Source organism: Acinonyx jubatus, chromosome E4 (genome assembly GCF_027475565.1).
Source record: "Acinonyx jubatus isolate Ajub_Pintada_27869175 chromosome E4, VMU_Ajub_asm_v1.0, whole genome shotgun sequence".
Lineage (NCBI taxonomy): Eukaryota > Metazoa > Chordata > Mammalia > Carnivora > Felidae > Acinonyx > Acinonyx jubatus.
The window spans coordinates 28,904,922-28,926,072 of NC_069395.1; the positions used below are offsets into that span (position 1 = coordinate 28,904,922).

At 55.3% G+C, this 21,151-nt stretch overlaps 1 protein-coding gene across 1 annotated transcript in view; it reads right to left on the bottom strand.

Annotated features, from left to right (window-relative positions):
- The window catches only part of IGFN1 (immunoglobulin like and fibronectin type III domain containing 1), a 32,829-nt gene extending 11,883 nt beyond the window's left edge, over positions 1 to 20,946 (bottom strand). The window contains exons 1-15 of the mRNA XM_027074657.2: positions 20,843 to 20,946; positions 18,510 to 18,559; positions 17,909 to 18,031; positions 16,456 to 16,595; positions 15,430 to 15,529; positions 13,996 to 14,040; positions 13,686 to 13,731; positions 12,932 to 13,106; positions 11,940 to 12,053; positions 10,263 to 10,431; positions 8,792 to 9,064; positions 8,003 to 8,052; positions 1,225 to 1,342; positions 594 to 718; positions 312 to 453 (exon numbers count right to left, since the gene is read on the bottom strand). Coding sequence (XP_026930458.1) covers positions 312 to 453; positions 594 to 718; positions 1,225 to 1,342; positions 8,003 to 8,052; positions 8,792 to 9,064; positions 10,263 to 10,431; positions 11,940 to 12,053; positions 12,932 to 13,106; positions 13,686 to 13,731; positions 13,996 to 14,040; positions 15,430 to 15,529; positions 16,456 to 16,595; positions 17,909 to 18,031; positions 18,510 to 18,516 — 1,627 coding nt within the window. The 5' untranslated portion in view covers positions 18,517 to 18,559; positions 20,843 to 20,946. The remainder of the gene's footprint in view (positions 1 to 311; positions 454 to 593; positions 719 to 1,224; positions 1,343 to 8,002; positions 8,053 to 8,791; positions 9,065 to 10,262; positions 10,432 to 11,939; positions 12,054 to 12,931; positions 13,107 to 13,685; positions 13,732 to 13,995; positions 14,041 to 15,429; positions 15,530 to 16,455; positions 16,596 to 17,908; positions 18,032 to 18,509; positions 18,560 to 20,842) is intronic.
- Between the last annotated feature and the right edge of the window lie 205 nt (positions 20,947 to 21,151).

The window sequence follows — 21,151 nt, forward strand, 5'->3', positions numbered from 1 at the left end:
CTGGGCACCGCGCACCTGGGGGGTGGGGACACAAGGACCCGGAGAAGGAAATGTGGCCGAGAGTAAAGACCCCTCCCCAAGAGGACTAACAAGGGGATGAATGGGCTTCATCTGCTGCAGGAGGGACTAGGATTAGACCTCTCTTCCTGACAGAGGGTAGGGAGAGTGTGGGTCGGCTTTTTAAAATCACCTTCTCAGACTGAGGATGAGATTCGTCACTGGCTGCAGACTAGCACACAGTCAGGTGTCTAAAAGGGGAGCATACCGCCTGGTGCAAAGGGGCTACTGAGCAGGGCAGGGCGGAGCCTCACCGTGGACACTCAGGGTGGCCTCGCTCCGCTGGTTGCCGGCTACAAAGGTGTACCTCCCAGCCTGGGGCCCCTGCACGTGGGCAATGAGGAGCCTGTGCACGAGACCATCTTGCTCAAAAGTGACTCCATCTTGGGCGCTGAGCTGGAAACAAGGGCCACAGAAGAGCCTGTCATCCCCACCCCTGCCCAGGTCCTCCAGGCCCCCCCCCCCCCGCCCCCGCCCCGGGGTAAGCAGAGGCCCCTCCCACAAACTGGCTGGAAAAGCACGGGGGCAGGCCGTACCTTGACTCCATCTTTAAACCAGGCACCGGGGCCCAGGTCACGGGTGAGGGTACAGGAGAGGACAGCGGCCTCTCCCTGCTGTACTTCCAGGTCAGCCAGGCTCTTGGAGAAGTAGCTCATGGGGCCTGGAGATACACAGAGGGAGTTTGGGGGGGCTAGCTACCCAAGGATTCCCCCCAAGGCCCAGCCTCCCAGACCATGGCCTACACTGTGCCCTGGGAGGCCACCACATCCTGCCAGCTGGGCTCAGCAAAGCCAAACCTTCCATTTCTTCTCAGCAGGGCCTAGGCTTGTATGGGAGACCTGGGATGCAAGGTAGATGAGGGGTCCCTTGAGTCACATGGGTGGGAAGGTCTGAGTGGCTCACACAGAGCATTTCAACAGCTCTAGTTCTTTGGACATAGGATGTTAAGACAGAGACCCAGAGACCTCTGGGCCCCACGCAGCCTGGATCCCACCTGCACAAGGAAGAAGAGGCTGCTTCCTAGATGGGAAGAGATCTCTAAAAATGGGGGGAGGGGCGCCAGCAGGGACAAACTCCTGGGGCTGGAGACAGAATTGAGACTGACCCAGTCATTCCAGTTGCCCTTGGCTGTACCCCACTGGAGCCATTCCCCTGAGAAATACTTACCTTGGGCCTCCTTGGAGAAAGCGTCAGTGCCACGCTTGGATCTGGATCTGGTACTCGGGGTGGCATCCCTCCCCTGGCCATAGATGTCTGACCTGCCGTCCTTGCCACCTCTCCTGCTGCCAAGATGACTTGGGGGCTCCTGGCTCCAGTCTTCGTGCAGAGTCACCCCTCCGCTCCCTCTGCTGTCTCCTCCCAGTGGCTGCCCCAAGCCTCTGCCCTCCTCTGCTCCCCTTCTCTTTGCTGTTCCAGCCTCCACCCCTGACTGTCTCAGGGACCTGCCTCTGAGCTGGCCAGGCCTTCTGTCTGACCCGCCACACTCTTCTGCTCCCCATCCCTCATATTCCTTTTGGGCACCTGGACCCTGGGCCTTGTCATTCTCAGCCTCCAGGGACCCTCTTTCTCCTCTATGTCCTTTGTCTAGCTGAAAGCCCATGCCCTGGATGCCCCCTGATCTGTCTACAGAGTCTTTTCTGCCAAAGGGCCCATCTAGGCTATTCCAGGCTCCCTGAGGCCCTAAATCCCCAGGTTTTTGGGTGAAGCCATTCTCCTTATAAGTGGAATTCTCTTCCTCCAGGACACCTGAGTCCCCTGGGCCAATAGACCTGCCCCTTCCAGGACCTGACCCTTTGCTATCCAGGAACCATGGGCCTTGATGCCCACCAGCTCCTTCTTGGCCTGGAGCACCCTTCCTGCTCCTGGAGCCATCATGGGTCCCACTGAAAGTGGGATCTTTCTCCTGCAGAGATCTGGAAGCTCTGGAACCTGGGGACTGATTCCCAGCACCTGTGCTACCTTGGCCAAATCCCTGGTCTTCCCTGTCTAGGGCCCCAGTGTGGCTTACACCTTGTCCATCAGCAGAACCTGATGCTGATTTATTCCTTTCCCCAGGCATCCGGTTGCTGTCTAGAACCTGTCTAGAACCTCCCATCCTTCTGCCTTCCACCTGTGAGTCCCCACCTCCCCGAGGTGCAAATCCCCCAAGGCCAGCTGCTCTACCCCTGTCTGTTGTTCCTGGGCCTGCTTTCCTGAAGTCCTGCTCATGTCCACATTCCAGAGCAGCCACATCTGCCCAGGTCTCACCCTCCATTGCACCCTGACCATCAGGAAACCCAGAAGCCCCCATACCCCCTGCTTGATCTGCAGACCCACCCTCCCTACTGGGAGGCTCTCTGCCCCCAGGAGACCCTGGGATCCCAGCAGCATCTTGCCACTCTCTGACACCTGATTTTCCCATAGAGCCAACAGCCCCCGGCGCCTCAGGGACCCCTGAGGTTCCAGGGCCCCTGAGACCCTTCTTGGAGTCCTGTCCATCTGAAAGACTCTGTGACCCTCCTTGAATCCCCAACACCCCTGCGCCCGAAGGGTCGTCCCTGCATGCTGCACCATCTGTAGTTGCTGGCACCCCAGTCGTCCTAGAGCCCAGTCCTGGACGTGCCCCTTTCAAAAGCCTCATTCCTCTGCCCCTCTCTGAGCCATCTTTGGAGTTTGTGCCACCATCAGCCCCTTCTGATGCTGTCCAGTATCTTGACCCTTGCCCTATGGCTTCTTGGTCTCTGGGTGCACCCTCATACCCCACTCCAGCCTGTGGGCCTGTTACTCTGAAACTCCCTGAACCATCTCTGTAGCCCACCTTACCTTCTGACCCCATTTTTTCAGATACCCCTGAGCCTCCCCTATAATCTGCCTCATTTCCTGACCCCAGTCCCTCAGTACCCCCCAAATCACCCCTATGGCCTGCTTCACCCCCTGACCAGATTCTGCCAGAACCTCCCAAACCATCCTGATAACCTGCCTCATCCCTTAACCCGATTCTCTCAGAATCCCCCAGACCATCCCTATAATCTGCCTCACCCCCTGATTTGATTCTCCCAGAAACCCCCAAGCCATCCTTATAACCGGTCTCATCTCCTGACCCCATTCTCCCAGAACCCCCCAAGCCATCCCCATAGCCTGCCTTACCCCCTGACCCCATTCTCCCAGAATCCTCCAAGCCATCCCCATAGCCTGCCTTACCCCCTGACCCCATTCTCCCAGAACCCCCCAAGCCGTCCCCATAACCTGCTTCACCCTTTGACCGAATTCTTTCAGAATTTCCCAAGCCATCCTCATAGCCTGCCTTACCCCCTGACCCCATTCTCCCAGAACCCTCCAAGCCATCCCCATAACCTGCCTTACCCCCTGACCCCATTCTCCCAGAATCATCCAAGCCATCCCCATAGCCTGCCTTACTCCCTGACCCCATTCTCCCAGAACCCTCCAAGCCATCCCCATAGCCTGCCTTACCCCCTGACCCCATTCTCCCAGAATCCTCCAAGCCATCCCCATAGCCTGCCTTACCCCCTGACCCCATTCTCCCAGAACCCTCCAAGCCATCCCCATAGCCTGCCTTACCCCCTGACCCCATTCTCCCAGAATCATCCAAGCCATCCCCATAGCCTGCCTTACCCCCTGACCCCATTCTCCCAGAACCCTCCAAGCCATCCCCATAGCCTGCCTTACCCCCTGACCCCATTCTACCAGAACCCCCCAAGCCATCCCCATAGCCTGCCTTACCCCCTGACCCCATTCTCTCAGAATCATCCAAGCCATCCCCATAGCCTGCCTTACTCCCTGACCCCATTCTCCCAGAACCCTCCAAGCCATCCCCATAGTCTGCCTTACCCCCTGACCCCATTCTCCCAGAACCCTCCAAGCCATCCCCATAGCCTGCTTTACCCCCTGACCCCATTCTCCCAGAACCCTCCAAGCCATCCCCATAGCCTGCCTTACCCCCTGACCCCATTCTCCCAGAACCCTCCAAGCCATCCCCATAGCCTGCCTTACTCCCTGACCCCATTCTCCCAGAACCCTCCAAGCCATCCCCATAGCCTGCCTTACCCCCTGACCCCATTCTCCCAGAACCCTCCAAGCCATCATCATAACCTGACCCGATTCTCCCAGAACCCTCCAAGCCACCTTTATAACCTTCCCCACCCCCCATTCCCATTCTCCCAGAACCCTCCAAGCCATCCCCATAACCTGTATCACCCTGTGACCCCATTCTCCCAGAACTCCCCAAACCATCCTTATAACCTGCCTCACCCCCCATCCTCATTCTCCCAGGATCCCTGAAGCCATCCCCATAACCTGCCTCACCCCCTGACCCCATTTTCCCAGAAACCCCCAGACCATCCTTATAACCTATCTCACCCCCTGACCCCATTCTCCCAGAACCCCCTAAGCCATCCCCATAACCTGCCTCACCCCCTGACCCCATTTTCCCAGAACCCCCCAAACCATCCCTATAACCTATCTCACCCCCTGACCCCATTCTCCCAGAACCCCCTAAGCCATCCCCATAACCTGCCTCACCCCCTGACCCCATTTTCCCAGAACCCCCCAGACCATCCCTATAACCTATCTCACCCCCTGACCCCATTCTCCCAGAACCCCCTAAGCCATCCCCATAACCTGCCTCACCCCCTGACCCCATTTTCCCAGAAACCCCCAGACCATCCTTATAACCTATCTCACCCCCTGACCCCATTCTCCCAGAACCCCCTAAGCCATCCCCATAACCTGCCTCACCCCCTGACCCCATTTTCCCAGAACCCCCCAGACCATCCCTATAACCTATCTCACCCCCTGACCCCATTCTCCCAGAACCCCCTAAGCCATCCCCATAACCTGCCTCACCCCCTGACCCCATTTTCCCAGAACCCCCCAAACCATCCCTATAACCTATCTCACCCCCTGACCCCATTCTCCCAGAACCCCCTAAGCCATCCCCATAACCTGCCTCACCCCCTGACCCCATTTTCCCAGAAACCCCCAGACCATCCTTATAACCTATCTCACCCCCTGACCCCATTCTCCCAGAACCCCCTAAGCCATCCCCATAACCTGCCTCACCCCCTGACCCCATTTTCCCAGAACCCCCCAGACCATCCCTATAACCTATCTCACCCCCTGACCCCATTCTCCCAGAACCCCCTAAGCCATCCCCATAACCTGCCTCACCCCCTGACCCCATTTTCCCAGAACCCCCCAGACCATCCCTATAACCTATCTCGCCCCCTGACCCCATTCTCCCAGAACCCCCTAAGCCATCCCCATAACCTGCCTCACCCCCTGACCCCATTCTCCCAGAACCCTCCAAACCATCCCTATGATCTGCCTTACCCACTGAACCCATTCCCTCAGGAGCTCCCAAATCTTTCCTATAGCCTACCTCATCTACAAGCCCTATTCCCCCAGAGGACCCAATACCATCCTTATAACCTTCCTCACCCCCTGGCCCGATCCCCCCAGGCCCAAGACCCCCTGACCTTTCTCCATAAGCTGTTCTCCTTCCAATTTGCTGAGGCCCTCGAATTCCTGATCCACCCCCATAACCCGGCACATCACCAGAGCCATAAGCCCCCTGGCTCTTGGAACTGGCCCCAGCATGAGGAGCTAGTGCCTCAGGGAACCTGGTATCATCCCAATGACCAGCTCCAGCTCCAGAGGCCCTAGCACTAAGGTCCCTGGTCCTACCCCCGTCATTCACTTTACCTCCTGCCTTCAGACACCCTGGCTCCATGGCTCCTGCTCCCCCAGAACCATCTTCATGGCCTCCTTCTCCAAAGGCCCCCAGAGACCCTGAGGCTCTGAAGTCCCCATAGTCTCCAGTCTGACCCCAAGGTCTTATTCTTCCAGAGACCCCTGGTTCTGCTTCCGCATGTCCCTCCCCAACAGTCTCCACTGTTGTAGAGGCCCCGTGGCCACCTCTACCTACAGACCCCACTGTCCCAGGACTCCCTAGGCCACCATGAGAATGATGCCTTCCCCCAGGGCCAGTATCCCCTTGGCCTCTGGATGCATCCCTGGCCTCTGGATGTATCCTGGCTTCATCCATGGGCCCTCTTTCAGGGCTACCTGAGCCACTCTTGAGACTAGCAAGTTTCCCAGACCCCCTTATTGCAGGACCAGAACCATCTTTGTTTCCAGACCACATTTCCCCAGGTACCCCTGAGCCATGCCTATAACCACCTCCTTCCTCAGACTCTGTTCCCCCAGGTGTCCCAGAGGCAACTCTACAACCAGTGCCATAACCAGATCCCATTTCTCCTGACGTCGCTGAGCCATCACTATAACCAGCCGCATTTTCAAGACCTAGTTCCCTGGCATACCCTAAGCCACCACCATACCTAGGTCCTATTCTCCTTGCACCTCCTAAGCCATCCTCATAGCCTGTCTCACCTCTGGGTCTTTGTCCTCCGGAGTCCCCTGACCCATTCCAGAAGTCTGGTTCAGAACCTGTTGTCCCTGGACCTCTTAACCCATCAGGGTCTCCTAGTGTCCTCCCAGACCCCTGAGCACCCAGGCTTGGAGACCCAATTAGCCTGTGGCTTCTGGTATCCACCCCCTGACCAGATCTCATCAGTCCAGCCCCTGGGGCACCACTCACACCACCATCCCCTACACTAGACCCCAACATTCCAGGCCCACGGTGAGCCCCAGGTTTACTGAGGCTGGACCCTGTGTCATCCCAAGGACCTGTGCTCTCAGACTCTATTCTGCCACTACCCTCTGCTCCCCACTGCCCTGCTGTCCAGCTTTGTGAATACTGGAGGCTTCCAGAGTCATGCCCTGCCTCACCCAAGCCCCCTGCTGTCTCCTGGCCCTCCCTTCCCCGGAGTCCCTGTAGGCCCTTTTCCCAGTCCCCAGGACTTCCTGGGCCTCCAGGGCTAGTTTTGTAGCCTTTTCCCCCATCCACAGACTTCCCTGGGCCACGATCATCTGCCTGTAGTGAACCCTCAGCTTTGTCCTCAGGCCCCTCTAGTCCCAGGAGGAATTTTCTGCTACCAGATATTGATGATTCCTGGAAGTTCTTTCCTAGAGATTCCTCTGGCCCCCAGAAACCCCTTGCTTCCCCATTATGAGCATCTCTACCTCCCTGAGAGCCCCAGGACTCAGGGCCTATGCCTGCCTTGGAGCTAGAAGCTCTTTCTCCAGAGTACTCCTGGGCCCCAGGACCACCTGCCCTATGACTGTCTCTGGCTTCCCCCAGGTCAGTCCCACTATCCCACACTGCCCTTGTTGCTCCTTTCTGCCTTTCCCTGCTCCGATCACCCCCTCCCTCCACCTCACCCAGGCTTCCCTCCTGCAAAATCTCCATCATTTCCTCTTCTGACCAAGAGCCCACAGGACCAGACTGGGATCCCCTCAGAGCTGTCTTTCCCCTCCCAGGTCCCAGATGAGCACTGCAGAGTTGTTCCTGGCTATGCCTGTCCAGGGGACTCTGATGATCTTCTCTGTATTCCTTTCCTTCCCCACCGCTTCCCAGGCCTCCCACCTGAGAGTGCCTGGACTTAGCCTCCCAGCCTCCTGCTGTCCTACCACATCTGTCCCCATCACTGTCCCTGCCATGATCTTGCTGTTGACCTTCCGTGAGGCCCAAACCTGATTCCAGGCCTTCTCCCTGTGGATAGGGGCTCCCTGGAAGGCTTCTGTCCCAGCCTCCCTCCCTGTGCAGCTGATTTTCCCCAGGGGGAGTGACTGTGTATCCCTCTGCTTCCCCAAAGCCCTTTCTTGCCTGTCCAGGGCCCCAGGCTGAGCCAGCTGCCCCATCACCCTCCATCAAGGAATAGCCATGCCCACCAAGGCCACCTGTCTCTGAGCCAGCTGTGAGCTGTAGCTCAGAAGCAGGCCTGGCCCCATTAAGGGAGCCCTCCAGGGGGCCCTGTTCTCTGGGTTTCCCTCCCTTGCCACTGACGCTCCTGGAATCTTCTGCTTCTGAAGTCTGGGCTCCTTGTGCTTGCAGCTGGTGGTGATCACTTGTGGTCATAAGGCCTTTATCCTTCCCAGCTTTGGTGAGAGGTCAATGGCCCCACAGAGAGATGAAAGAAAAGACCCGTTAAATCAGGCCAAGGCACCTGTCTGACCCCAACTGCTTTGACTGACCTTCAGGTTCCCCAGTAGAGAAAAAGCTGACCATCTCAGAAGCCAGGGTGTGCCAGCTCACTGATAGATGAATCCTATCACCACCTCCCCCAGCCCTCAAGCCACAGACCATCCCGCTGCTGCTATGTGCTTCATGAGGATTTTTGGAGAAAACACATAACCCCAAACTCATCTCCTTATCAAACTGCCACGAGCAGTTGCATGGTTTTTAAAAGATCTATTTGCCCCACCATCTGCCTTACAAATGCCCAGTTTAGTTTCCTGAGATCACCTTGAGCCCACATCCCTAGGGGGATTTAAGGGTGTTCTTTGGCCTAACCCAGGGACTTCTCACCCATACTGAACTTGGGCCAAGCGCTGGCCAGGACCCTCAGGCCATCTTGGATCTGCACCCCCAGAGTAATTCCAGAGGCCTCGTGGAGGAGATATAGCTGAGGTCGACCCGGCTGGCAGTGAAGGGCCTACATCACAACAGCTCAGGAATAGATCTCGGGAGCCTTCCTCATTCTCTGACAGGGAAGGAATCCTCAAAAGCAAATGACTGACCAAAGGGAGCCCTTACTCCTGACCTTCTTCATGCCCTCCTCGGCCCTGAGGCTTGCCTTGGTAGAGGCAGGGAAAGACAGAGGTGTGAACCACTCACCTTCAACCACCAGCCAGGCGCTAGAGCTGTGGAACCCAGTGCCAAGTGAGTAGAGGCCCATGTCTGAGAAATGGGCCTCCCTTACCACCAGACGGTGGGTCAGCCCATCAGGAGACACAGACACTTCATATTTGTTGCTGAGTTGGAGTGGCTGGTGCCGGAAATTCCAGGTGGCATTGGGGCAGGGGTTGGAGAGAACACACTCGAAGACGGCGTCACCCTGCTCTTCACAGTGGGCCTCAGCCAGCGGGACCACCACTCTGGCGGGGATGGCTGTCCGGGAGGTAGGAATGGGGGTGTCAGCTTGGCAACATGACGCAGTGTGACCTGACACGGTGGGGCTGCTTGGTCAGAAGCCCAGGTTCAGACCAGCTCAGCCACAAACCCCCTGTGTCATCTTGGGCAGGTCACCTCCTTACCCCAGGTGACGGTCCCCCCCCCCCCTATAAAATGAGGGATTATAATTAGGTTATGAATAGTAAGACTGTTTTCAGCTCTGGAATTCTGTAATCCTAAATCCAGAAATTGTATCCTGGGGTAAGATGGGTACGTGAAGAAAACCTATATGCTGACTGCTGGTGCCTTATATATGTTATCTTATGAATTCTTGTGACCACTTCCAAGGTAGGTATTATTATTTCCTTTTTATAGGAAAGGAAACAGAGGCTTCAGAAGTTCAACGATTTGCCCCAGTTTTACCCAACCAAGAGGCAACCCGGTCAGAATTCACACCCAGGTCTGGCTGATTCCAAAGCCCCTGCCCCTCTCCCCTATACCAGGCGTATGCCCAGGCATACCAGAGATCTCATGCCCTCTTTTTTCTCAACCTTGATTTAGAACCATGTTCTTTACACTCTATCTGCCCAAAGCTTTCTTCTCCGGTCTCTCCTCCTCCCAGGAAGCCTCTGGAGCTGTCAAGTGCTTCGGTGGAGGGGGGCGGGGGGGGGGTGGAGATTGCATACACAGCTACTTGTGGGATGGGGCAGAGTTTGATGAGGGAGGAAGGGACAGTTCCCAGGTGAGGTGTGGGCACTAGAGGCAGGGAAGGAAGAGGCCTGTACGGGGCACAAGTGTGCCTAACCTGGGTAGAGCTTCTTGCTGGGGCGGGGGGGGGGGGGGGTCTGGGAAGTGAGAGTCTGCATCAGAAAGGAGTGACGAGGAGGAGTGGTATTAATTTGGACCTAATCTGGAAATAATTGGTTGCTGCAGAAGGTCTGTGAGCAGGGGTATGGCATGGATGTTGTATGTCTGTGGCTGGAACTCAGCACCAAGAGAACACAGACCTTGGACCAAGACTTTTGGAAAGCAGAGATCACTTCAATTTAACATCTGGGTGTATCTTCCTCTTCTGAACAGTCTTTGCAAGGCAGGGGTAGGGGGCACATCACATTTCTCTTCCCCCCAACCATGGCATGAGCCCCCCTCCTTATGGATCTCCCCCATTCGAACTTCTGAGGGGAAGAGCACCCACCGCTAGCATCCAGTTCCGTGGAGAAGATTTCCACATCCTCCACCTTGACCTGGTAAATGCCAGCATCCTCAGGATGCAGGTCCCGGATCTGGAAGTGGTAGCGTTTCCCCAGCTGCCGCAGACAGTGCTTGGTCTGGTTATCGAAGCCGTAGGGGATCATCTCACCATCCTGAGGCGGAGAAAGGAAGAGGAGGGTTCAGGGCCTCAGCGGGTCCCCAGGACCTCCTGCCCCAACCCCATTCTGACAGCTTTCTCTCACTGGCCCAGGCACCAGACAACATATTGTTGGAACCACACGGGGGATGGGAGGGGGACAGGGGCAGGGGGTGGAGAGCAGGGCTCAGAGGCCTTGAAAACAGGGAATGTGAGGTGAAGGGGAATAAATGTCCTAGGAGTGTCCTTGACTCTCACCGTGGAGTAAATAATCTGTAAGTGTTACCCAAGAGGCACCTGAGAGTGGGAGATCTCAGCTGAGATTGAGTAGAGCAACTACCAAGCAGCCTGAGGGGGTTAGCAGGGGGCAAGGAGGCACCACCAGGAGCCTGGGGCGGGGGGGGGGGGGGCAGCACATTTGTTCCCAGAGGGTCGTGAGAGAGTTCTATCAGATACCCTCAGGGCTCTACAAAACCTAGTACTCTATACCCACGCCCACTTTAGCTAAAGCCTGGATAGATTTGCTATGTGCCAGATACTAATAATAGCTCATCTTCGGTTGTCTACTGTGTGCCAGGCACTGTTTTAGGTACTTGGGGCGCATCAGTGAATACAACAAAGATTCCTGCCCCCAGGGAGCTAAAATTCTACAAGGGACACAGACAAACAACCAATATCATAAGCAGGCAATATAACATATATTAGAAACAGATAGAACTAGGGAAAAAAAGAAAAGAGAGAGGAGGGTACAGATTCAGGAGGCAGGATGGGGTTGGGGGGGCACAACAGTGTCACACAAGGTGGCCAGGGGAAGCCTGGCTGCGGGGAAGACCATAGACGTGACAGGCAGCAGGACCAGTTGGAGCAGGGAAACCGAGGCGAGCCCAGGGGAGGGGGGAGGGGGCAGGAGGACAACAGAGCTAAGAAAAGTGGTAAATCATATATAATCTCATTCATCTTTTAATTGTGCCATGAGATAGGTCCTACATGACCCTCACTTTACATGTGAGGACCCCGAGGCACAGGGACGGTAAACATCTTGCCTGGGGTCCCACAGCCAGTAAGTGGTGGAGCCAGGATGAGTCTGACGATAGAAGTAGAATTGCTGTGCTCTGTTTCCTCCCCCAACACACACATCTGCCCCAGTTCCCACTTTGTTGACAGGCAGTTACTATTGGAGCCCATGCAAGGATGTGTCAGATCTCTGGAGAGAGAGCTAGATGGATGGGGGTGCAGAATTGGATGGGGGATTTCTCAGAATTCTCTTTTAACCCCCGCCGCCGCCTGTCCCCGTGCCCTGGCTGGAGAACCTGGCTGTGTAATGAGAGGTAAGAGCACTCTGCGAACTGTCCACACCGAAGTTTGACCTCACCCGAACCAGGAGTTCCATACGATGCAGGACTCACCATCTGTGGACCTGAATTGCTCCCAGAGGAGAACCCATGGGCCCCTATTTCCTCCCCGCCCAGGACCTGCAGCATCCCTGCCAGATCCCTCCCCCTTCAATGGCTCCTCCGGCCTCACCTTATACAGGTAAATCTTGCTCCCAGAATACTTGAGGTCCAGCTCCAGGTCAAACGTTGCGACCCCCTCCTTGCTGACCTTGATGTGTCTCAGGTTGGAGATGGTGTTGACATACTAGGGAAGACAAACCCGCCCGGGGAGCTGTCTGAGCTCTCTAATCAGGGCACTCCAAACCCGCAAACCCCATCCCCCAGGGCCCCACTGGAGCATGCATTTGCCCATTTTACAGGTGGGAAGAAATTTTCCAAGGTGAGACATCAGGTCAGCAAGGAAAGCGAGAAAGGACCCCAGGTGTCCAAGTGCTCTGAGAACCTGGGAGGGCTTTTCTGTTCATCTGTTATTCGGTCCAATAAAAATTTAGTTGAGCTCCCACTGTGTGCAAAGCCCTGTGATAAGGTCAGTGAGAAAGCTTGGAGGACAGAAACTGAGTCCCAGGATGTTTGATGAACCACCTTCAAAAATGATAAAATACTATTTTCAGGATGATGGAAACTTGTTTTGTTTTGTTGTTTTGCATTTCCAGAAGACAAAATCAGACTGATGCTATAGTTAGGTTAGACCCAGGGCAGAAGTTCCTGCAGTTTATAGGATACTGTGGAATTCCCTCCACTGGAAGCTTTTAGAAATAAGACAGGTATCCAAGGTCTGGGGAGGCTGACAGCTGACCGGAAGCCCTTGCAGCACCAGGCTGGGTGCCTTAAGGACCTTCCCTCGTTCATCCTCTCACTAAGCCTAAGAGGCAGGTATGTCTAGAACACCCGTTTTACAAAGAAGGAAACCAAGACACGGAGGCCCTAACTTTCCCAAAGCCCCAGATTTTAGTAAGTATCAGAGCCAGATTTTAAAGCCAAGTCGTGGACTTTGAGGCCTGGGTCCTTGGCCCGACACCGGGGTTGGGCAGGGACGGTGCGGACGAGGGCGGGTCCTCCAACAAGCCCAGCTCCAGGAGGGGGCGCCCGCGAGGCACCGGGCTGCGGCCCAGGAGAGGGTACCTGGGCCATCTTGTCCTCGTGTTCCTTGCGCATCTCCCGCAGCTTGCGCAGCATGCCGCGGTAGTCCACGATGCCGTACTTCAGGCAGATCCGCTCGTAGTCCTTGCGGTCGGCCGTCAGCAGCAGCTGCCACACCTTCTCCAGGTCCGGCTTTTTCTTGGGGGGAGGCGGGGCCCTGGGGAGCAGGGTGGGCGGGTCAGAGGCCAGAGGAGACCTGGGGGAGCCCCAGGAGCTGGTCTCCCGGGCCTGCCCCCCCCCCCCCCCGAGGGGCCCGTGGGGACCTGCCCTCTCTGCCCTGGAAGAAAGGGACAGGGAAGCTGGGCTCTGGGACTGACCACTGTCAGGACATGATGGACCCAGAGATGGGTGCGTCCGCCTTCTCCCCACAGTGCAAACTTGCTCGCAGGAGAAACACCACTCCTAACAACTTTTTTTGTGTATTTCTGAGAAAGATGCGCAGGGCGGGGGGAAGGGGGAGAGTGCAGATTATTCTGTTACTTTAACACTTTTTTAAAAATATCATTGTTCTAGCGGAGCATCCCATTTTACAAAGGAGTAAATCAGGACCCAGACAGGAGAGATGATTAAGGACATAGAGCTTAAAGGCGGCGGAGCTCCCAGGTCAGTCCTCCACCTCCTCCCATTGGCCACCTGCAGTCTAGCTTCCTAGCCGGTGGAGTGGAGAGCTGAGCCTGGCTTGCCCATGGAAGTAGCAGGGAGCCTTCACCCCTGCCCCTGGAAAACCCAGACCCACCTCTTTTTCAGGAGATTTCGGTAGTCCATCAACTCCTTCCTGAGGTCTAGAAAAGGAGCAGGAATGAGGCCCCAAGCCCAGGATGGGATGCCCAGGGGCTAACACGGGGCTACTCCGTAGCAATGGGAGTAGGGTGGGGTGGGCAGTCTGAGGACCTGTGGTCCATGGCTGACAGCCAAGCTTTTGAACAGGCTCTCCTGGGCACTGGTTATGCTCCATAAGGTAAGGGTTTGGCCAGGTAGGGAGCACCAGACAAGGAGTAGCCCATTCCCCCAATCCCAAGGAGATTTCTGGCCACCCTTCCACCTACCCTCCTGGGGTTCCTTGTGCCTCTTCCGATTCTTCCGAAAGCCAACTGGACCATCAGGAGGAGAGGAGGGAGTTAATGTAGACAGATGGGGAGAGAAACAAGACACATTGGTGGTCTTCCTGAGAGCCAGCTGAGTGCCAGGGCCCTGCCCTCTCCACTGACCTCCAAATCACAGCAAGGGCTCAGCAAGAGGGCTCAATAGGGCGGATGGTCTGTCTGTCATAAGCTTTGGTACCCCAGAGCCTTAGCATGATGGAGGTGGAACTCACCTGATTATCATCGCATGCAGGGGAGGCCCACTGACATGGCTGCAGGGACAGGGAGGTGGCAGAAGTGAGTGAGGTGACCATGGGTGACGGCACACTGAACTGTCTCTGGAGGGCCTCTTCCGGCACCTGGGAGCTGCCGTTTCGGGGTATAGGCCAGTGTTGCCAAAGAAGTCAGACACTGCTGTTTGCCTGACCCTGCAGCCATTCCCAATCCTCGTCCTCATCACCTATCCACTCCCACTAGTAGGAAGGAGGCCGGAAAAGCTAAATACTGGCTTCCCTTGCAACTAGGAGTGGCCGTGTGAGTGACACGGTTCTGGCCAATGAGATATAAACAGAAGTCTCCAAGGACTTTCTGAGAATGCTTTGGCTTTCTTGATGAGAGGGCCAGATGTACCCGGTACATCTGTCTGTGGATTCAGCGTGGGTCTGCAGCAGTTGTCTTATGACTCTGAGGAGATAAACCAGCCTCTTCGGGTAGCAGAAAAGCGAGACAGGAAGAGTCCGGCTGTCCCGTGACAGCCCTGAGCTGTGGTTTGATCCCTGGACTCTGACCTCAGGACTTCTTATCATGTGACATGCTCAAGTGTCTATTTCTTGGGCTATTCGTAGTAGGGTTTTCTGTTACTTGTATACAGTATAGCCAATTGAAAGACTATATCTGCTTTCTCAAGAGACATGTACCTTCCCGTTATTACCCGTGGACAAGTAACTTAAAATTTGGAAACATTGTGCAAGCCAAAGCAAACAAACTGACCCCACATATCTGACTGTCACCTCTGACATAAGCCTGTACAAAGGATCCTTTGTATGGTGGAGAACTGAGGCCCAGAGAAGAAAATGAAGCCCATTGAAGGAGTGAGCAGAAGGTTCAGGACCAGACACCAACCTCCAGCTCCTGCCCTCATTCCAAGGGTTTAAGAGAATATCATCCAGAGCCTCTGCCATGGGGCATCTGCTGAGTGTGCGCCTTTTAAACCAGATGCAGAGTTAGCGCAGAAGTGGATAAAGCCAAGGGCTCTGGCACCAGATGGGGCAGCAGCCTTGGTGTCCCTCTCTCCTTTTACCCCACCAGCTGCACAGCCTCTGAGGTCTCTGAGGGGAAAAGCAGGGCCAACATCCAAGCACTGACGAGACAGGAAGAGGGGGAGGGGGACAGGCCCACCTTCGATGACCATGAGCCTGGTGGAGCACGTGGCTTCTCCGTACATGTTCACTGCTGTGCACCGGTACACGTCTGTGTCCTCACCCGTCAGCTTGTTGATCTGCAGAGAGGCCAAGGCCAGGGGAACAGGGCTAGCACCTCCCTTTCCTCCACTTACTGGACATGGCTATAAGTGTATAAAGATGAACAAGACACAGCCCTTTCCTTGCGGAGCCCCCAGCCTTCATCAAGAAAGTCAGACCCCAAAACAAAGAGCTGGATCATGACAGAGAGCAGATGTACCAACTCTCTGCCATCAGAGGCAACGTGGCATAGCAGAAAAAGCGCGCGTGTTTTTTTTTTTTTTTGGATCGGATGGATCTGGGACTGAATATCATCTCTGTCATATATTATGGGCTACGGCACCTAGGGTATATTACTTCACCTCTTTGAATCTTTGTTTCTTAGAAGGTGAGGATAACATCTCAAAAAGTAGTGAATGGTCAGGATTGAGTTATATAATCTATGTCAAATGTGTAGCCCAAGGCCCAGCGCATAGTAGGTGTTCCATGACTGGTAGCTGTAATTATTACTCATATTGGCCGGCACGGACAGAGCGCTCCCTGGAGGCCAGGACTGAGTAGACACTTTACATCAACCTTTTGTATTCATAACAACACCATAAAGTAAGTACTGTTATCACCCCCATGTTATAGGTGAGGAAACAGGTACAGAAACAGAGAAGTAAGTAACTTTCCAAGGCCAAGGTGGTGGGCCTGGGATTGGAAGCCAGGCTGTCACACTCCAGAGCTGGAATTCTTAAGCTCCAGCCTCCGCCACCTGCCAGGTTAGCAGCAGAGGTACCCGCAAGGCAGCCAGATCCACATCTGGCTCAGGCGACCTGGAGCCACAGGATGGAGCTGATTGGACTCATCCCCAACTGGGACCATCTCCTACTCCTCTGGGGATTGGAGGCCACCAGGGAGACCTTCGAGGGGACAGGAAGAAATGAGTAGACGTGGGTCAGGGGGAGAACTCAGATCTTACCTGTAGCACGTGCTCCTTGCTGCCAGGGGCAGAGGAGATCTCGTACTTGCTGGAGTTACTGAGGTTACCTTTGGTGCACTGCCAATGCACTTTCGGTCTGGGCTCCCCACAGACCACGGCCCGAAGGATGGCATTTTTCCCTGGGGTAGGAAAAGTGGTCAAAAGATTGGCAGGTTAGGGGAGGGGTGACAGTGTACTTTATTGAGATTTTCATTTATGTTACTTTCACTGCTTTAGGCATTTCAACTGCCCAATCCAAAAAGGGTGTCAGGCCTTGGTGCCCTTGACTCCAAGGCTCTTATGATGCCAGGCGGAGAGCAGGAATTTCCAGACAATGCCTGCTTGGCTTCTGTATCACAGAGTGTGGCTAGACTGTCCATGTGGAAGGGGAAGCAAGCAGGCTTGGGGCAGAAGGGGGTATTTCTTTGCAAGTGGGTAAGGAAAGGAGTCTGAAGGATTCTTCCAAGACTGGGAAGGGGATGAGTCTTTTGTAGGTTCCATGTCCACTCTCGAGGTGGGATGGTCCCGAGACACAGGGTTCCAGCCTCAGAAAAGCGCCCGAGTTCCATGTTTGGCCTGGAAGGCTGGGCGCTGCGTACCCTCAAGGAATCCCTTGGGCTCCTGCCAGGAACATCTCAGTAGAGATCAGTGAGGAGTGAAGAAGACCCAAGGGCCCTCCCCAGTGATGAAAGACAATTTCTCATGACTTTGTTGAGTGGTGACTTAAAGTCAGATTTAGAAAAATAAAGTGCCATTCTTTTTCTTATACCGGAATGTTGTAAACTCAAGGTATTGCAGGAAGCTGTGTTGGGAGAAGAACACCAATTCTCATCCCTTCCCCCTAAAGCCTTTGCTGCCATCACTTTCCTGGGCACTTTTCTCACACGGCTCAAATTAACTTATTTTATTTTATTTTATTTTATTTTATTTTATTTTATTAAGAGAGAGAGTGCAAGTGGGAGATGGGCAGGAGAGAGGGAGAGAGAGAATCCCAAGCAGGCTCTGTGCTTGGCTCAGAGCCCAACATGGGGCTTGATTTCACCACCATATCACAACCTGAGCTGAAGTCAAGAGCCAGGCGCTAACCAACTGAACCACCCAGGAGCCCCTTAACTCCATTTTATAGTGTCTACAGTAGCTGCTCGGAGGCAGGGAGAGGGGAGGGCGCTAAGAAACACCACCACCGTTCCCGCTCCACGGTTAGCATCCCCCAATCTTATTCCCAAATATTTCTTGTTTCAGCATACCGTAGTATGTCTTCACTCCCTTTCCTCGTTCGGCTCCTCAGGTCCCTTGCCCTTCGGGGGACCCAGGCAGGCAGGCACCGCACAAGTATAAGGAAACACGGCGTGGCCTGGTGCTGGACTTGGGGGCTGGGAGGCAGGCTGGGGAGGACAGCGCCCAAGCCCCCTCCACTGCACACACCCTCAGCAGCTCCCCTCCCAGGTCTCACCTTCCTGCAGCGCCATGGGGACGGGCTTCTGCTGGAAGTCTGGGGTGCTGAAGCCTTCGGGGATATTCTCCATCAGCTGCTGGATGCTCACCCCATGAAGGCGGGATTTCTTGAGGGGCTTCCCTGGGAAAGGTGGGGGAAAGGGAGATGAGCCCTTCCTACTCTTCCTCGTGGGTGGCCCTTCGACACAATGGAGCACCGACCCAGGCACCCAAGGACCATGAACCCCTCCTCACTATCCTACCAGGGGCAGGACTATCTCCCAGAGCTCCTGCCTGTGAGCAGGGCGTTTGAATTTTCTAGTGGAATCTGACAGTCCTCCAGCAGTGTGAATGGAGCCCCTGGGAAGTGGGCAGGGGGCACCCAGGGAAGACCCTGGGAGTGTTATGGGGGTAAAGCTGGAGAAGGGAGAATGCGAAGGGGTTCCCCATGGGGGGCTTTATTCAGGAAAACAAGTTAAAACCCAAAGCCGAGACTAAAAAGAGCCAAGAGACAGGTAAAGTCCCAAAGACCTCTGAGCCCTATCCTTCCCTCCTCTCCACCCAGTGAGAAGCCCAGATGAGGGGCAGGGCAGGGGAGGGGAGGTCAGCTTTTCTCTCACCTGCCATAGTTTGGGTGCCTCTTTGGTTACCGAGGGTGGCAGCTGATCTCCTGAGAACAGAAGACAGAATTGTTTATGAGAGGTGCAGGCTGGTCTTACCCCATCTCTCCCACACCATCGGGGCATCAGTCGCTCTCTGGCATGGGAGTTGGGTAGAGTTGTCCCTGAGAGCTTCTCTAACCCCACCTAGTGACACCGATTTGTGTCCTACAATTCCCTGCCCAGAGACAGGGAGAGGGCAGGTTGGTGCTTGGTTGTACCTTTCCCAGGTAATCGAGACCACAGGGCTGAGCCTGTAACTGGTGAGCTTGTAACAGCCTGAGCTGGTGGCTTGGCCTTTGAGTGCGTCCCCAGGCCTGATGGCCACTCAGAGGGTGAGACATAACCTCCCCAAAGCTCAGGGAAAACAAATTCCTGGCGTTTGGGATTCCTTTAGCTATTTAGTGGACCGCCCCCTCTTGATTTTGGAATGTCAGTTTTCCAGGGATATTCTCTGGGACTCCTGGCTCCTCCCCTAACTCTGAGATTTTCTAGCAAGACCCGGCAGCCTTCTGCCTCCCACCCTCAACCAATCTGGAATCCTACTGATGACCAGATCTGCAGGGGGGAATCCCTTAGTTGTCTGTTCTTCAGCTCTTTTTGACCCAGGCTGACAGGATCCTCATAAATCCATCTGGCCCCCCTCTGAAGCCAGTGAGTTACAGTGTCAGGTGACCAAAATGTTCTCCAGCCTTTCGCAACCACCATTACCACTATGTCCCCCTGATTTCTTCACAATTGCCCCCTTCCATTATGGCTGATGGGGAGTGCCACCCAGGAGAGAGAGGGGGCTTGGCCCTGGGCTGGGATGAGAGCCTTGATGAGAGCCATGAATTGAAGGGCAGTGGTGGGGGGATGTCTTGAAAGAATTCTCCAGCAATCCCACCCTCAGTGCGCTTGGCCCGTGCCCGAGGGGTTCCATTTTGAAGATGCCGTTCCCTTCCCCAAGAGCCTTGTGTTCAGGATAGAATCACACATGACAGAGCAAATTCTTCCCTCCAACTGACACTTCCATTTCACAACTGTCCACTTCTGGCCTCAAGGTGTCCCCTCTACAGCCCAGAGGCTGCCCCCCAGCGTGCTGGAATGCCATGGCGTGCCAACTGCGTTCTGGAGCGGTCACAGGGCCACAGCCGCTGCGCAGCAGGGAGTCATGAGGGAGGGCGAGGGATGATGGAGAGCAGCCGCCAATGGAGGAGGACGCAGCCGACCATGAGTGGCAGGAGCTGCAGGGGCCTGTGTCCCACCCGTTCCCCAGTCCCAGGCCCTGGCACCTGTCTACGACCCCCACCCTGGAGTAGTCAGCGTTCAACAGGGACACCTTCGTTGTCATCTTCATTTTCATCACCCCCCGCCCCCATCACCCTCGCCACCAGCTCTCAGTCCCTTACTCCGCTGTTTGTCACACATGAGGTGTAATGCTAACCGCTGCTCTCCCTCTGGCCTCCTGCCTTCAGGTCCCAGCTGAGAAGGGAGAGAGAAGCAGAACCCCTACAGGAACTTAAGGGTCCGAGATTCGGCCACCTTGCCCTCTGCACCCCCATTCTCTCCAGGAAGCCAGATTTGGGACAAGGTTAGTGATAAATGGGCAAGAGATCTGCTTGGTTGGAGACTAGAGGGATATGGGCTCAATCAGAGGGGAGGGGGAAGGAAATGAATTCTCTTCCCATGAATTCTTTTTGCCCTTTTGAGAAGAAATTCCAATTTTTCTCAGCACCAAAGAGCAGCCGTGTCATGCCCAGCCCATCATGACTCTCAGCCCTGGAGCCCAGGGCAGTGTCTCCTGGTCTGTCCCGGAACAATAGCCCTCAACACTGCTCACCCCTGCCCCTACCTGCCGTCGTCTTGCGTCTCTAGGTAGCTGCTGCCTCTACCTTCCAAACTGGTAGAATTGAGGCAGGAAGAGTCAAATGGGGTTTGTCTCAACTGCTTTGACCATGTTATTAATCAAGATGTAACAAGCCCCAGACCTGAAGTCGTTATTCTAGACAGCTAGTCAGATTTTTAACCTGATCATCATTTCACACTCTAAGCCAAACAGTGCCTGGAAAATCAGAGCCAGGACAAAACTGCTCAGACAGGACTCACTGAGATTCTCTCTTCCAAATATCCTGGAGTCCTCTAGAAGGGATTGTACAGGCACCCCAGGGTGGAATCAGCCAGCCAGCAAACGTGCCCCAGGCTGATCCCATGCCCACTGCCTGCCCCTTCCTGAGTAGAAAAGTTAGAGAGCATTCCAGCATCCCCATTTCTGCCCTGCTCTGCCATGGGTGGGCATCCAGGTACCCACTTACCTGGGCACACCGCCGACCTCCAGCCTCCTGTCTGCTCCCTCCTCCCTGTTTCCAGCTGCTGCACACTGCTAAAGGCTCTGAATGGACTGCTGGTGGACAGACAGTGCCGGGAGCAGATGTAGGTCACTGCGGACGCCCCAGGCTCTCTCTGCCCCTCCCACTCACCCCGCCTCCCTCCTCCGGCTCCAGCTCAGGCTTGGCAGGGCAACCCCCCTCCCCCAGGGTTAATGCCCTCGCCTCTGAGGAGGTCAGAGATGGAAGGGTCCTGTGACATCAGCTCATCCACCTCCTCGGTTTGCAGACCTGTAA